The following is a 17,527-nucleotide window of genomic DNA, read 5'->3' on the forward strand; positions in this document are numbered from 1 at the left end:
CTGAGCTCATCATCATTCTCCTGCAGCTAGGGCCCTAAGTTCAGACCTAGAGTGCACACACCATGATCTGGTCTTTCAGATGCAGGGAGGGAAAGATAGGCTGATTTCATCATCTCACACTAACAGTGTATCTCAGCTGATTCAGAGATGCCAGGTTTAGTCATAATTGAAGAAAGGTGATGCTTAAACTCTCTTAACCTGTGACATGATACATAAAAGAAATCATCCAGATCATCTCAGGTAAATTACCAATTTATTTGTATAAGAAAAAGAGGAATCGCTGCCATTAAGGGATCTGAGGCCTTGTGCATTAGTAAGACATAAACAGTAACAGTAATTAGTTTTCATCTCTGTGTGTAATCCCCAAATCTTGTGTTACAATTTTACAAACTGGGAAACAAATCACACAGAGATAAATGGAGTTGAGCAAAGGCACAAGCAAGGACAGATAGAAAGCAAAAAGCAAAACTTGGGCAGTTGGTTGCCTTGGCAGCTGGACCCTCCCACTGTTCTCTCCTCGAAGCCCTGTGCTTATGCCTGCTGGCCGTTGGGTCTTGGAAATGGGCAGTTCAGATAGCACAGTAGTGGGGAGGGAGAGAAATAGGGAAATAGTAGGAAGAAAGAAAATGCAGTCCCAGAAGAGGTGTGTGAGAGAGTGAATCAAACACAATGCTCGGTAACATAGGTAAATGATTTAGAGATCATTAGGAGTAAAACAGGGTATTCAGAAAGGTGAGGCAATAAGAGCAGGTGGAATTTAAAAGGTTCTGCTCGTGGAAAGATGTTTGGAATAATAAATAAATAATAAGTTGATGCTTTTGAGGAGCTGTCCTTTGTCAACATGAACAGAAAGTATTAGTCTGGTAGAATGGCAATGCCTGCTGAACAAGCCTAAATTTTAATCTGGTATAAAGAATTCTTTTCTTTACAGTGGTAGAGTTGCATTTGTGTAGTACTTTATGTTGTAAGTGAAAGGGGTCATATGGAACCGCAGGAAAAGAACTTAGAAAATTATAGCTATAATTGCTATTATTTTATTAATTACAAGCTAAAGGGAGGGGACAGTGTTAACTTTCAGGGTTTATAAACCAGCCCCATGGCCTTGATCCTCATTTCTGTAATAAGTATCATACTCTTCAAGATCTTTGTCCAGGATAAGTTCAAGGGGTTTTTTTGTTTTTTCCTCTCTGTACTTTAAGTGGACACAATCAAATGTGATTGTCCTTCTGAAAGAATCAAGGCCAATGCAAAATGTAGTTCTGGTGTATCCATAATAAATCCAGTTTAAAGCTGCTTCATTATTAGATAATTAATATACTTAAATTAAGGTCTCTCTGAATGCTTCTTCATCTCCTTATTTAATAATCTGCTGTGCTTACATGTCTGAACTTTGTCTGGTCCTGGCTTCTCCCATTCCTAATCAGCTCTTACGTGGGCAGTAGGAATTATACTCTCAACAACCCCTTGGCTTAATATGATCACAGTTTGGTCTGTGGGTTTGCCTGAAAGGCAGACGTTCCTTTCGTTAACAGGCAACCTTCTTTACTTTTCATTTTGGATCTTCACAAGCAAGAAAGAATCGCCTATTGTCTTAAGAGCCAGGCAAAGCGAACAGGCTGAGTCAGTCCAGGAATATTTAAGCCTCCTCATCTGTGGTATTGTAGAATTCCAGGGCAATTCCACCAGTTGGTGGAGCTTCTGTCTGGGAAAACAGAGCTATTGTGAACAAAGCATACTGTGCATATTTCTAACATTCATAAAAGACTGGGTTTGAATAATTTGAATCTTTCTCAAAATTTCTTCCTTTGGGGCAAAAACTTCCAATGCTTGGCCTTGATCCAGTCATAGTCATTTGGAACATCTGAGCACAAACCACCACAGCCATTTTTTTAACTAGTTGGAAAAATAAAAATATAAACTTTTGAGTGCAAAAGTGTATGACAGTGGGCTAGAATAGACTGGGACTTAACTTAGTCAAGACTCAAGACACAAGATTCAGCTACCACCAAGGACTAAGACAGGCCTTTCCTTCTTCTCCATCATGACCTCTGTATGACAAAAGCACCATTCAAGCAAAGGAGACAGGATAAGTTCTTCTTTCGGTTTGGAAACACAGCAGTGATAGATTTGGTGTCTGACTACCTATTGTAGCATGATACCTCACATATAGAAACTTGTCATCCTAATCATGTGAGGCAGCTGAGGCTGTTCTAGGCTATTCAACTAGGTGTCATTTTGACCAGAATCACATCCTGCTTTCAATGTTTTAGTCACCTTCATCAGCACCAGAGCGTGTACAACTATTTTCTGAATGGCAGGATACCTCTGAAGGCTAAGATTCTGACTGAGACCTAAACCCAGTGAGGTTATAGGTGACCAAATTAAAACTGGTGTGTTTTCTTTAGTGTCCCATCCTCAGAAAGAAATCCAGAAATCCAAATTATCTCTTTGTGTGCTTGCAAGGTGAGAAAAAGGTACAAAACAGCCAGCTTGACAGAAGACATATCCTACCCTTCTGGAGCAAGGATACATAGTTTAGGAATGCAGGAAGTCTCAGGGTATCAGAACCCTGTATTGAAGATGTTCAGAATGATGAGCTTCTTCAGACACAGCTGAAAGATGGGTTCTATCTTACATTGACTCTCTATCTTTGTCAATTACAGCACTCCCTAGAAAACAAGGTGTGAGGTTCAGCTCCTTTCCCTGCTTAAAGAGACTCAAATCCACACTGACTGTTATCAAAGAAAATGGCTTCAGCAGGTTATTAGCGGTTTAGGAAGGTATGGAGGGGAAAGAGAGCTTTTACTGTAGAAGTCATGCTCAATAGGAAGGAATTAATCAGGCAAGAATGAAAATTCACTTAAGGCCAAGGCAGTATTTTTATACTACAGGTGTTTAGTATAAAATAACACAAACCATCCTTGGAGCAGAAATGGAAAGGCAGATCTCCCCCATCCCAGCAGACAGCCTGAAGCACTAGGCTACAGTGCCTGCACGCGAGCCTGAAAGTGGTTGCACCACTTCAAACAGGTGTGTGAAATACCACCCAGAATGATGCAGGGATTAGAGCAGTCTCCTGGGAGGTGGAGAATGCAGGTTGATTCTTCCCATCCCCACCCTGCCTGAGACAAACTGTGTGATTCTGGACATCCTATATTCTGCTGAAACTACTGAGCTGTCATGTGATTTGGGTGTGCCAACAGATTCCTCTTTTGGGGTTTTCCTAGAAGGTGGCATTTAAGCAGAGGAACGGTTGATTTCTGGAGGAAGATAAGGAAATTTGTAGATAATAGATGGGAAAACTTTTAAGTAGGAAGGTGCACTAGGTAATTTTCCAAAGGTCACTTTTATGGCACTACTGAATGTAGCTGCCTCCAGATACAGGGCAGCTGATCAGGATTCCTGGATTGTGGATTTTGGTTTGGCTATTAGGTATTCTGGAATAAAAGCCTAAAAACAGTCAAATTTCTATTGCTCTTATCCCAGAAATGTGCAGCCTAAAGAACAGCCTGGACTGTACAAGCTCTGGTCTTGGAGGAGTCAACTGCAAATTCTGATAGGGAGTTGTCATCAAGTTATTTGGCCATAAATGCAAATTCTAGGATAGGTGGGGTACTGGAAGGGGACCCTTCAGCCTCTCCACATTGCTTTTTCCCAGTAGCCCTATTGTAACCTTCAGTCTCCCCAGCTCTGGAATCACCCCACAATTGTCCCTCGACAACCTTCCCTCATCTCCTTAAGTTTTACTTCTCTCATTGCTACAGGTTTCCTCCCCTCGTTGCACGGCCTCCAGTGCCTGGTCTTATTATCCTGAATTATCCAATAAGCCCTAGAATCGCAGAACCACAGAATGATTTGAAGTGAGAATGACATCCTTCTGGCCCTCACTCTCGCATCGCCGCCTCCAGCCAGCCAAGCTGAAGCGTACAGATCAGTTAGACTATTTCCCTCGTGTCGTTCCTGCCCCCTTATCTCTCCCTCTGCCCCGGTGTTTATCCTTAGATTGAGAGCTCCTTGCACGAAGGACTTCCTTTTCACTGCCTGGGAAGCACGCAGGGTGTAGGAGTGACCTCTCTGTTCATAAATGCAGGACAGCAGACCGCGCTCATCCCAGAGGAAACTGCTGCCTTCGACAGGACGGTGGCCGAGTTCCCAACTCCCTGCCCAGCGCCCTCCTTTCCCCGAGGCTCCCTAGCTCTCTCAGCGCTACTTTCGACCCATTTTTTTCCCAAATATCCCGTTTCCTGTGTAGCGGTTTCTTTAAATAGCACCTCGAAGATTATTTTAAAGGCTTTCAAAATACGCTTTCCGTCGGCTTTGGGTTTGTTGCATTATTTTTTAGCTTTCTTTCATGACGATATTTTCACATCGTGGGAGACAGGAACAGCTTGAGGGAGGTGGGGTTGGGGAGGGAAGAAGCAGAAGGAAAGCAATAAAGTTTATAAGACTGTCCAATTGGTACCGACGTTTTGTGTTTGCACACGCTCTCAGTGCGAAGCTGCGACGTTTCAGGATGACGGTGGGACTTTATACCTCAGTGGTTGCCCGCCCGGAGGGGGTGACGGGCTCGGCCCCGGGCTGCGGCCGCGCTCCGCGGAGTCCCTTTCCCAGCAGAGAGACCTAGGTGCAAAGGAGAAATGACAGCATGGAAAACGGGTATTTTTATCAGGGCCGGTGCCCGGGGTGAGCGGCGGGCGGAAAGTGCCACCCTCCCTCCTCCCCTGCCCTCAGCCGCCCACGCCGGCAGCGGCATCAAAGGGAATCTCCCTTCTCCTGGCGTGTCAGCACCGGGGATGAGCGCACCGGCCCGTCATGGCATTTTCACTTCTCCCGGCGCTTACTCAACAGGCTGGGGGGGGGGTGTTGGAGGGCGGGGAGGCGGGGGGAGGACTCCCAACCAGCCGCCGCTTCTGCCGTGAGGTCACCGCCGCGCTATGCGCGCCCGCGGCCGCCCCTGCTCCGCTCCATTGCGTCAGGCAGGGGGGTATCCCCGCCGCGGCCGAGCGGGGCATCCCCGCCGCGGAAACACCCCGCGCTTCCACGTGTGTCCCTTCGCCAGCGGGGCGGGGGGATCCTGGCTGCTGCCCCTCCGGAGGCCTTCCCCCAGCAGGCGTTTGGTCACAGCTCAGAAATGTCAAGTGGTTGGCGGGGCAGGGCAAGGGTGGGATGGGACGGATGAGGAAGGTAAGCAGCGCACGCTGCATCGAAGGGAATCGCCCCTAGCCGGCGGCCGAGACGTGAAGGATATGCGGAGCAGGAACCTGGCCGCTGAGTGAAACAGCCAGCCGCTGCGTTTTTAGGGAGGGAGGGAGATAGCCGGCACCCCTCCACTGCAGCTACTCTGCTCTGTAGAGTCGTGAGAGCCAACCCAAGGGGGTGGGGAGACAGAGTACAAGATGTCCACGAGATGAAGGGGTCCCCACGGCCCGGCACTCCACCCCCTGCGCATAGGAAGCCGGGCGGGGGCGCGGCCCCACGACAATGGGACTCGCCGGCGCTATAAATACCCGCCCGCATCTATATTTGGTTTGGCCGGATCACAACCGGCGAGGGGGGAGGGGGCCAAAAATAGCCCCACGCGCCCGCCCGCCCCGCCGCCGCTCAATGGGCTCTGGCTCCGCCCCCTCCTCCGCGCGATCCCGATCGCCCTGCACTGGGCCCGGCGGCTAAATTTAGCAACGCCGCTTGCGTCAATGACGCGGCTGCCGTGCGTCAGCCCGCCCCGCCCCGCCTCTCGGAAGGGGGCCAGCCGCGTCCTGTGCGTGGATTGGCCGCGGCGGCACGAGGATGGCGTTCCGCGGTGACGTCGTGGCGTTGATTGGCCTCGCCGGGGGACGGCTGCGTCCGGAGGGGAAGTGTCGCCGCGCGGGGAGTCCGGCGGCCGGCGGATTCCCCCGCGGGGGGAGCAGGGGCCTGGCAGCCGGGCCGGGAGAGAGGGAGGGAGGTCCCGGCGCCTGCTGGGGGACGGCGCACACCGCCGCCCCCGCCGCCTCGAAAAGGGGATCCCGGGCCCATACTTGGACTCTCGCACAGCCGGTCTGCGGTGTCCGACGAGGCCTGCTCGGAGCCCGGCTTGTCTATTTCTCCGCCCAGGGCGGGATCGTACCCGGCGGCGGTACCGGTGACAAGCTGGTGGAGCGAGAGGTTGCGGGCACCGAGATGGCGAAGCGAAAGTACTGCCACTGCCTCCGCCGATTCCTCCTCCCCAGGGCGGCGGGCATGCGTGAAGTGGGGTGCTTCACTCGCCCGTTGCCCCGCAGCATCTTGGTCCCCGTCCGTAGAACTCATGTTGCAAAACCCCTCCGTACGAAGCACAAACTCTGCAGCGGCTATAACGGCCGCCATGACAATAGCAAGCGGCCCGGCTGTCGGCAGCGTAAGTAAACATAGTACTGGGTACCAGCCGCTCTCGGCTGCTGCCAGCGGAGGCGGCGGGGGACCCAGCAGGACAGACACACGCACACACAAGCGGGAGACCCGGACGTTCTCGGGGCCGCACGCGCAAGCGCCCGCTCGGAGCGGCACCTTCCGCAACCTGTTCTTTGCTCCTGCGCACTGCAAAGTTTGAAAAGAAAAAGAGGGAAAACAAACCCAAGAACAAGCAAAAAAAGGGTTTGCGAAAGGGGGGGGGGGGGGGGGGGGAACCCCGAAAAAAAGAAAAACTTTTAATAATTCTTCCTGAAAGTGCCACTAATTAACCGAATAAAGCTCTTTTCCCCTTGAAGTACTCCAGTAAAGAGTTGCTGCGTTTGCAAAATAAGGCAACACCATCGTTGTATTATAATAATAATAATAATAATAATAATAATAATAATAATAATAATAATAATAATAATAAAAGGGGCGACTCGCCAGGCTGTGGCAGTCAGACGGCCAGATGCCGGTGGCGCGGCTCGGCAGTGCAGCGCTCGCCGCGCTCGGCACAGCTCGGCTCTGTACAGCTCGGCGCGGTGCAGCGGGAGCGCGGCGCACACACTGGGGCGGAGAGGGGGGGGGTCAGTAGCGTCAGGCTGCCATGGCGTCACTATTGACGTTTCGCATTCCAGCCGCTCTATGGAGAGGCCGCTAGGGCTCCTCTCACATAAATGACGTTCAGAGAGAGGGAGCGGGAGAGCAGCTCAGAGAGGCGCCTCCGTCCCCTCTCTCCGCGCAAGCACACGCGCACCCCGGGGCACTCGCACCGGGGACACCGGCGCAGGTTTCAGCCCGGCTCCCGCCGCACACACACATACAAAGGCACATCGCGGCGGCGGCTCGGCATCCCTCGCCCGTCCGCCCGCTGTCTCCCTCCCTCTCTTCCTCCGCCTGGGGACGGGCTCCTGGCTTCTCAGGCTTTTTCAATCCTTTTCCATGCCTCGGGATAACGCACCCTCCGGACCTGCAGCCGCCGGGAGTCTCCGGGGTTTTGTGTCTCGGGTCCTGCCGCTGGACAGCGCCTACATGCGCCTTTAAGGAAGCGGGCACCTACAAACTAGATGTAAAGACGGAACCTCCACAGCAACCGAGTACGTATACGAATGAGCGGGAGCGGATGAGGGAGAGGGACAACGCGACGTGTGCCCACTCCGGGAAAGTTGTGCCGCCGCGGTAGATGCTGGGGGGGTGCCGGCGGCAGGCGATGCGGTTCAGCCGACGCGCTGCCGTGCCGGGCTCTCGCAGAAACTTTTCGCTCCCCTTTCCCTCCTGCCCCCACCCAACCTCCCTCCACCCCGCTCTCCTTCCCGTGGATGCTCATTTGCCGCTCGGTTTCCGAGCCTCCCTGCCGCGCTCAGCAGCCTCTGCCGTGCCCGGGGCACCGTCGCCCCTCGCAAACGGGAGGGCTGTGGTTAAGAGGAGCGGGAGCCGGAGCCGGTGATACTAAGGTATTTCTGCTAGTTGTTGTCATGGAAATGATGCTGCCGGCGGCAGCGGGGAGTTTACAGCGCCCGCGATGAATGGCAGTAATTTGTCTCCTTCCTTTAACCGCGCTTGGGAAATAGGTGGTTTTGTTTGCAGAAGTTCGAGCTGGCTAATAGGGACGGCGGGGCAGGTTGATCTAATCTCACTTTGGGAGAGACCAGCCCCCCTCGGCAAGCCGAAAGAGCTCGCCCAAGAGGTAATTGCTGGAATGTGACAGATTGTATTGAAATGAGACGCGATCTTTGCTCGGCACGTCTGCCCGGCATCTGCTCCTCGGAAATGTGCACTTTTCCTTTCGGAGGTCAGAAGCGGTAACGAGGGGCTGCGGTGCCCCGGCACGGGCGGTGCGGTGTGGGGAGGCTGGGCTGGCCGCTGCTGCCCTGCTCCTGCCTCTCGCTTTTGCCTTCTTCCCTTATTAGCTGCCAAGGAAGTTTTCAGTCTTGAAAGGGGCGAGAACGCGCGCGCGCTGGGTTGTGATACTATGTCGGGACACGGTTATCGGGAAGGCATTATCGCGATACTCTGTCCCGGCCGGAGATGCGGCTCACCTTCGTCTGGCTAGTTAGTAACTCAACTCTGTTATTTAACTATCAATTTTTGGAGACGATGGATTCCGTGCGAGGATATTTCTCTGGGAAAGAGCGGAAAATGCTGTTTTCTGTAGGGGGGTTGGTGTTTTGGGATCGGATTTTTTTGTTTTTTTATCCAGGAAGAAAAAAAAAAAAAAAAAAGGCAGAAAGAAAAGTTTGGGAATGAATCACTAACTTTTATCCAAGCCGCTTCACTCGATTACATTCTTCGCCCTATTTTTCTCTCCTCCGTGGAGACCGTTGTATGCTGGAGTCAAGCCCCGGTAAAAACAATGGACTAGACCAGACGGTTTCTTCGGAGGTGAATCTCACGCGAGCTCGTGGATATTTGATGGAGTGACCGTGCAGCTCGGGGCGATCCCTCCCCACCCCCCCCAAAAAAAAAAATCGCGAGCTATCCGGCGATGGAAATCGAGCTCGAAACTTTTTAATTCAATGGAGCTTCCCCCTCCGCGGTCCCTCCCGGGTAAATGAAGGTTTCGAAACTCGCCTGAAGAAGTCACAATCACAATGGAGTATTTCACGCTTTCCTCCTCGTATTACAGGGTGGGGAGGGGTGCCACTCGGGGCTGAATGTAAAGTGCACGGAGGAAGAAAAGAGCTTTGACAAGGGTAGTTATTTCCTCCTAATTTACAGCCCTTACGGCTCTGCGCTCCTGGCTCGGGCGGCTGCAGTCCGGAGGGGTGTTGCATGGTTAAAAGCGCAGCAAGTGTCTCTAGGTAACCGGCGGCTCAGGGGGTGGAGAGGAGCCCTAGGGCGCTCCGTGCTGAGCGGGAAGCAGCAGGAGCTCGGGAGAGAACAAAACCCTCGGGAGAGAAAGGGATGAGCTGACAGTCACTTAAACATCCAGAGAACTGGGGTGGAGGGGTGGGAGGATCAAATGCAAGAAGGACAGAGAAGGCAAAAGAAAGCCTAGGAGCCGGAGAAAGAGTCTCCGGGGAGCGGCTCCTGTAGGCAGGGGCCGGCGTCGCCGCGCATCCCCCGCGGAGCCCCCGGCAGCGCAGGCAGCGCCGGGCGGGCTGGGACAGAGCACTCCTCCGGGGCGGGGGCACGTAGCGGGGCAGGGCTCCCTTCCCCGCGCCCGCGGTGGTGGCCGCGAGGCGTCCCGCGGGGTCGGAGCTGCCGCAGACTTCAGTGGAGCTTGAAGATACCCCTCAAGTTCCTTTTGCGCAGGAACTTCCAGCCTGCTTCCTCACGGTCCAACACTCCGCCCCTGGAAAAAAAAAGTTCACGCGGGGGACTGGACGCACGGGGATGCTGCCCCGCATGCTGTAGTTACCTCGCCTGGGGCTTTCTTCTTGCCTTCCCCGCGCTCCCTGCTCGGAGAACAAACCAGCGGCTCCGCTGTCCCAGCCGAGTGATTTCTGCCTTTTGTGTGGTTGAGGGAGCGGGAGCTGGCAGAGGTGGGCTCCCCGCCCAGCTCTCCCATCCCACCCGTGAGGGAGAGGCTGAGGCTTGCCGTGCGAGCCTGGGGGAAGATTCCCGTCCCCGTGAGGCGCTCGACCGGGGACGAGGCGCGGGGGGCGTACCTCTGTGACCCGTCGGGTTCTGCCGCTCCTGACTCTACCCCTCTCCTCCCGCCGCCGCCGGCGCACAGAGACCGGGTCGGAAGAGCGCCCCCCGCCGAGGCCAGGCCCCAGACCCGCCTCCGCAGAGAGGTCCCAGCCGGCACCCACCTCGCCGCCGCCGCCCGCCGCCGCTGCCGCCTCCGTCCGCACCTCCAGCCCCACCATTCAGCGCACAAGATACCCACCAGGTAAATGCCGTTCTGCCGGCCCTCTCCGGGAGAGCAGGGTGAGCGTCTGTGTGCGTGTGCGTGTGTGTGTGTGTGTGTGTGTGAGAGAGAGAGAGAGAGAGCTCCTGCCCTTCCAAACCCTTTTGTCATCATCGGTCCCCGAGGTCCCGTAGCAGGGCCGCAGGGTGTTCAGATCCCAGAAGGATCTGGGGCAGCGTTTCACAGGGCTTTTAGCGATGCCGTGCCAAGGCGCATAGATGTTGAGCCCCCCATCCGAAGGTGTGCCAGGTTTAAGGGGGAAATGGGTGGGATGTTGGTGTCCCCGTGAGGAGCGCGGCTTGCTGGGCGTTAAATTGGGCGTCCTTCACCTCAAGATCTCATAAAGATAGCAGAATAACAAGGGAATCGCTCTGAATGTCCCTGCCCTGATGTTTTTACTTATTCCTTTGGGCTTTGATGACAGGTTGCTCTTTAATACACCTCCTGGGGGGCTTTATTCTTTTTTTTTAAATGTTGTTTGGTAAAGAAAAAAAAAACCAGTTATGTACTTTGAGGGTAATTAATACTGATGCCTTAAGTGGAAAAGAAGGGGTTAGAGTAAGACAAGTGCCCTGGCAAAGCGCGAGGTAGGAGGAGTCCCGCCGATCCAGGAGAGAGCCGACCTTTAGGTTAAGGATTTTTGTTTTCTGTCCTCAGGTCGTACTTTTTTAGACTTCTATTTTCTTACTCCACTTTGTGCAGAATTCAGTGACATTAACCCTCTTATGCTCAGAAAACTGCAGGGGAAAAAACGCCGTAATGATCTGTTTCCCGGAACTCCCGCTCATTTTCTGAGCTAGCAGAAAAAAAAAAAGGCCTTTTTCCTTCCTCGGGCTGCGTATCAACACATCCACTCATGAGATGATCTGTCCGCTTTGTCAGCTCTATTTCTCAGGCAGTTCTCAGTGGGGGTGCTTGGAAGGAATTTCTTTCCCTTTTTATTTGATTAAGCACGATGTTTTAACAGACGGTCCTCAGACTAACAAATGATAGTAAATAAGACTTGCCATGAAAATTGTGTGCATGGAGTGGCATGGACAGAAATTGATAGGAAAGAAGAGAAACACAGGAAAATACATAAATATCATTGGGATGCAAGGCTTGTGAAAGGGTCACCCTACTTTTTTCTTGAAACATTTGGATTTGCGAGCAGGAAGATCTTAATTTCAGAAAGCAGCACTATTAGTATTTTTTTTTCTCAGTTTTTAATGTTTTCTGCAGCAGAAGAAAGACATGAATGGTTTATGACAGTACAATAATTGAAATCTGGTGCTGCTTAGTTTAAATCTGTTTATCTGCAGAGTGGTCAGGAAACAATTGGAAGTTGATTTAACAGAAATGATTTGATTTCTGCATGACAGGCTAATGTGAAGTGAGTTCCTAAAACAAGGGGGGAAATCCCATTATTTTTAACACAGCTTTTCTTTTTTTTTTCTCCCTTTAATTTTAGCATACATTGTTTCTCAGGTGCTTTTGGAATGTAAATTACCACAATTCAGAAGAGATAACCAGCACTTAAATCCGATACAAATGTTCTCCGTATTTCCTCTCTTTTAATCTTCATAAGAGAATTTATACTAATCTATGCATTTTATCCCTCTGTTGTGGAACTGAAACACCCCCCACACTTTTAGTTTGGATTGCAGATATTAGGCTAGGATCTCTCAGTGTTCTGTCAGGCAAACCTCAAATGGATTGCAGAACTGGGCCCGTTATTTAATGAGAGCAGCAAAGGAAATAACAGACTGGTAGGAAAAAGGGAAAAAAAAATCAAATTTTAATAGCCAGCCACTGTGTTGCTTCAACCATCCCAGCTACCAGGGAACCACATGAATTTTTATGACTAATAGATAAAAACAATTATATTAGCAGCCTCAACCTCGCTTTCCCATAAAAACAGGAACAGAAAGACCACATACTTTTTCTCTTATATTTTTACATATTGAAGGATATGTTAACCACCTACTTTTTTTTCTGGAGAATGTTCTACCACAGATAAGCCTTAAAGCTACTAGGCAGGCAGCAACGTTAGATTATTAGCTGACCAGAAAGGCCCAGAGGCCCAGAGTTGAGTAAGCAAAATTGATGTTTGCAAGTCCTAAGTAGCAAACACTGTGATTTGAGTCGTTCCTCTGACATGCACTGCAGATACTGTTCCTCTTAAAGTAAAGATAGTTTTTAATATTATGCATTTAATAATCTCATTTGCCCTTCATGAAAATTTTATGGCATGGTTGCATGCATACAGAGATAGATTTAGAGCCATAAACTGTTTTCATTCTGCTTATCTAATTCTCATTGACACCTATGTATATTAAGCAGCAGATGTAGGGCAGCTGGAAGATAGATTCCTCTCTCACTGACACTGGTATAAATTTGAGTTGTTCCCGTGACTAGATGAGAAGAGGCTCTCTAATACCTAATGCTTAGTCAATCCTCTATATTTCTTGTTCGAAGGCAGAGACTTGAGGCTAATATATGTGTCCCCTGTCCAGGCAAGAATGGGAGTTGAGTGTCTGACTGAGCTCTGTGAAAAGCAGCAAAGCTCCTAGGAAAGAAGTTTGTGAGGGCCAGGGCCACAGCCTCAGTGTGCTGGGCTTGTTGTTAATGTCCCCCTTTGCCCTTGCAGATATGCCCTGTGTGCAAGCGCAGTATAGTCCTTCACCGCCCGGTTCAAATTATGCAGCTCAGACCTATGCGTATGGCTCGGAGTACAGCTCGGAGATCATGAACCCTGACTATACCAAGCTGACCATGGACCTGAGCAGTACTGAAATCACTGCCACTGCCACCACTTCCCTTCCCAGCTTCAGCACCTTTATGGAGGGTTACTCTGGCAGCTATGAGCTCAAGCCTTCCTGCATCTACCAAATGCCAACTGCCTCCTCTGGCCAGAGGCCCCTCATAAAGATGGAAGACACCCGGCTCTCCCCATACCAGCCCTCACTGCCACCCTCCACGGATGAGGGAATGCCCAGCACTTCCATGTACTTCAAGCAATCTCCACCCTCCACGCCCACCACGCCTGGCTTCCCCTCTCACCAGAGCCTGTGGGATGAGCCCCCATTGCAGCCAACACAGACCTGCCTGCCACCCGGCCACCTGATGGACACCGCCCCTATGAAGACCGTGCCTCCACGCTTCCCCCTTTTCCACTTCAAGCACTCACCTCCCCACACGCCAGCTGCAGCCACCCACATGTGCTACGACCCTGCCTCCCTGAGCCTGCCCCTGGGCTCTGACAGACCTGCCACCAGCCAGGCACCCATGGAGAGCCATTCCTATGGGCTTCACCTGGCCAAAAGACCAGCCACCTTAGCCTTCTCACCACTCGGCCTCAACGCAGCCACCTCCGGCCTGATGGGCGAGAGCAGTGGTGGTGGCAGCAGTGGTCTCCCATCTCCACCCAGCAGGAGCTCCTCATCTGGGGAAGGTACCTGTGCTGTCTGTGGAGATAATGCCGCCTGCCAGCATTATGGAGTACGGACGTGCGAGGGCTGCAAGGGCTTTTTCAAGGTGAGAGTTTTGTGGCTTGGTCCCCTCCCTGCTTCTCACCTCCCCCCCAACAGCTTCCTCCCCACCTGCCTTGACATGTTCTTAGTCCTCACCCAAGGGGTGTTGTGTGTTAGGGCTCCAAGCCTCCTAGTAGGGTAGGATAGATTCACACTCAAAGCTTTTGAAGAAGGCCAAAGTAAGCCTTCCATAAGATAAAAAGATCAGCCAGCGTTGGCTGAGAAAGGGTCGTGGCAACAAGCTGGGCAAGCAGCATCTCTGGCCTGCCAGTATCCCACAGCAGAGCATGTTTCATTCATGTCTGAGCTATAAACTGCATTTGTTCTGTAGTGAAATGCATCTGGAATAAATCCATCCTGGCTTTTACTTGGTCACTCAGTCCAATTAAACCTTGTTTTCAAGCAAGGAAAGAAACCCTGAAATGATAAAGTCTACTTGACGTTGAGTTAATGTCAGCAGTGGCATTTGTTGTCCTGGGGCAGCTGGGATGAGGAGGGCTGTGGGTTTGGCACCAGGAGGAAACTGGTTTCACACACAGGACAAACCCAAGTATTTCTAGTTGCTTGCTGCCTTCTTATTACTCTTCAGTTGAGGAGTGAGTCGAGTGAGTCCTCACCAGTAGAATGCTGCTTGTGGGGCAGTAACTAGGCACTACACAGGGTCCCTGTACCTGCTGTGTAACAGAAAAGGCTTTGCAGATGGAGGGCACCATGAATAACTTACACATGGCAGTTTTTGCAGTCAAAACTTTGTGTGTACATTTCTAATAACTGAATACTCTTTGTTCTTAGATTTGAGAGTTTGTAATTTCCTTTCAACAGCCTGAGTTCAGATTCCAATATTTTCAAATAATAGCTTGTTTAAGTGAAGAACTTGGCATGGATTTTGGTAGGATGGTTCTGGGCAACAGGTTTAAGATTTAATACATTTGAGATTGATTTGGTATATTTCTTCCTGCTAAGGCATGCCTATATGCTGGTAAAAGATACGATGGGAACAAAAGCAGTCCAAAAATAGTTGAGGGGAGGGCTTACAACAGTGTTTATTGTAGGTGGAGCTGCTCATGTTACTTAATAACCCTCTGACAACATGGTAAAATACACATGTTCTGTGAAAGTTATTTGTTATTTAAATATAACTAGGAAAAGGAAGACCAATAACCTGGAAATAGCAGTTCTCACGGGCCCAATTCTGCCCCTGTGAAAATTAACAACATATCCTTGAGTGGGAGATGTATCTAGAGCTTATTCTGCAAAATGACACAGTTTTCAGCTCCAAAGCACAATAAACAATATTTGCTGTGCCTCATGCATTTTGTACATGGAGGCTGTTACTTGTAAAGGAGGACAAATGGTGAAGTAACATTTGTCCATTCATTTACTTGCAGTGAAATATTTGATATTGAATGCTGCGTTGATGAATTTGTCCTTATTCTGATATATTTCCTATTAATGTTTTGTTTGTCTGTTCGTTTTGGGTTTGCTTGGTTGGTTCTGGTTTTATTTCTGTTGGTTTGTTGTGGGATTTTTTTTGGTGCTAATTTATTTATTGATGTGTCTTTGATTTGGAGTATAGAAACATGCAGTAAATTTTGGCGTCAGTATTTGTTAGGTTCTCTCAAGGCTTGCCAGGTTTTTTGCAAATTTAAAGTTTATTCTATAGTTTCAGGATGATTTTTGAGGAATGAAATGTGTATAACTGTAACATAATTCTGTCTATTTTTTTCTTAGGTCAACTTAGCTTTCCCCTCACCATATTTTGTAGGGGTTTCTGGCGGTTTTTATTTTCTCCTTGATGATTTTAAGGGCTAACCAAACCAGTTATTGTGGTATTTGTGTAACAATAATGATAGCAAAAGAAGTACATTGCAGATCATTTTGATTTTATTTTAATAAGGTCAGCAATAATCAAGGGAATGAACCAAGTAGAAAATTGTTCCCAAAGGGATATTAAAAGCGGAGATAATCTAATCCCCAAAGGTAGATGTGATGACCTGATAATTTCAGATATGATTTTATCATTCAAAGTTGCCTGTCTCCAGAGACTTGCTTCAGAACAGTCCTAGATGATTTTCATTGTCAGCAGCTAACACTAATAAAATTGTTTTTCCTGCAGGCTAGTGTGTTAGGAAATTAATTTTATCTAATTATATGAATTGCACTGTCGCTTTTCATGTTGTAATTAAAACACATTTTGTCAGGTTAGAAGTTGTTCAGGAAACGATCACTTTACTCTTCTTGTATTGCGTTTTTGCAGAGAACAGTTCAGAAAAATGCAAAATATGTTTGTCTGGCAAATAAAAACTGTCCAGTGGACAAGAGACGTCGTAACAGATGCCAATACTGCCGGTTTCAGAAGTGTCTCAGCGTCGGCATGGTTAAAGAAGGTAAGGGCTACTGCTATTATTATCCCAGACGCTGAACTATTACATTTAATGAATCTCTGTATGTACGTGTGTGTGGACATGGATGTCTTTACAAAGAATTTTACAGTGACAGGTTTCATAACTTACCCCAAAATACCTCCATTTGTGCAACAATGTATTGATTTTCTTCTTTTCACCCATATTATCATATTTAGACTTTAGGCCCCAGAGTTCAAGAATAGCAAGGTCACAAGAGGATAATTTGACACTGGCTAAAATGTCTCCTTTATTAACTTTGAGTGTTTCTCGATCATGCTCTTGGCTTTCCTCTGTTTTCTCACCGGGGGCTGCACTCGATTGTGTACATTTTGGCATAGGATCTTGTCTCATTCCCATAAGCTGATTATAAACTTGCAATTAATTTAAAACAGGATCAACTCATTAGTCCCAGTTCTGCAAATATTTAACTATGTGAGTAATATTGTGAGCAGTCCCATTGCAAATACTAACATGGATAATATAACCTATATTGCGTGACCATATTTTTTTTCAAATGCCTCCAGAAAGCTGAAATTACATTAAATGAGTGATTACCATTCTAAGGTGCACCAGTAGTAGGAACATGAGAATCTGTGTTTCACATTGAGTTTTCTTTCAGCATTAGAGTGTCTGTGTGTATGTGCATGGGCACACGTACATAGGCACATAGACATGCTTGAAAAGAAAGCATGAACACAAGGAAATCAGCTGGGCTTTAAGTAATGAGCCACACTGCGGGTTGCGACCATAGGTCGGACACAATTCTGGTATGATTTGTGTTCCTTGGAAATCATAGGCATTAGCAGCATGTGATGAAACTGGAGATGCTCTTATTTTTGCTGGACTAGCCACTATAAGGAAGCAAGTGTTCATTCTCAGCCACCATTTGCCAGTATCTTCACGACTAATTTCCTTTCTTATTTTTACCTAGTTGTCCGTACCGACAGCCTGAAAGGGAGAAGAGGTCGGCTGCCTTCCAAACCAAAGAGCCCCTTACAGCAAGAACCCTCTCAGCCCTCTCCACCTTCTCCTCCCATCAGTATGATGAACGCCCTCGTACGAGCTTTAACTGACTCCACGCCCAGGGAGCTTGACTATTCAAGAGTATGTCTCACTTTTCTTTGCCTCTTTGTTTTACACATAGAAATGATTTGCAAACCGCATTTCTACTTACCAGCTGGTTTGCTCAAATGAAATTGAACGTGAAATTTGGATGAGGGTAGAAATTCATCCAGCCAACCGTGCCTTTTCATAGTAGATGGATGACAAGGGGAAAGGAGGTGCAGTAGAAATCAGTGCTAGTAACTATTCATCGTGAGGTTCTCAATCACAAAGTTACCTGCAGC

General features: G+C 49.3%; 1 protein-coding gene across 2 annotated transcripts in view; it reads left to right on the forward strand.

Annotated features, from left to right (window-relative positions):
- The first annotated feature begins 7,085 nt into the window (after positions 1-7,085).
- NR4A3 (nuclear receptor subfamily 4 group A member 3) overlaps positions 7,086-17,527 on the forward strand; it is a 30,128-nt gene continuing 19,686 nt past the window's right edge. Inside the window, exons 1-5 of one of the 2 annotated variants that reach the window (XM_068169982.1) lie at positions 7,086-7,505; positions 10,088-10,246; positions 12,894-13,780; positions 16,034-16,163; positions 17,113-17,285. In XM_068169982.1, coding sequence (XP_068026083.1) covers positions 12,896-13,780; positions 16,034-16,163; positions 17,113-17,285 — 1,188 coding nt within the window. In that variant the 5' untranslated portion in view covers positions 7,086-7,505; positions 10,088-10,246; positions 12,894-12,895. The remainder of the gene's footprint in view (positions 7,506-10,087; positions 10,247-12,893; positions 13,781-16,033; positions 16,164-17,112; positions 17,286-17,527) is intronic. The other variant, XM_068169984.1, reaches the window with a different exon arrangement.

The sequence above is a fragment of the Melanerpes formicivorus genome, unplaced genomic scaffold (assembly GCF_026170545.1).
Source record: "Melanerpes formicivorus ecotype bairdi unplaced genomic scaffold, bMelFor1.0.p_v2 SCAF_258, whole genome shotgun sequence".
In the NCBI taxonomy this organism is placed as follows: Eukaryota; Metazoa; Chordata; class Aves; order Piciformes; family Picidae; genus Melanerpes; species Melanerpes formicivorus.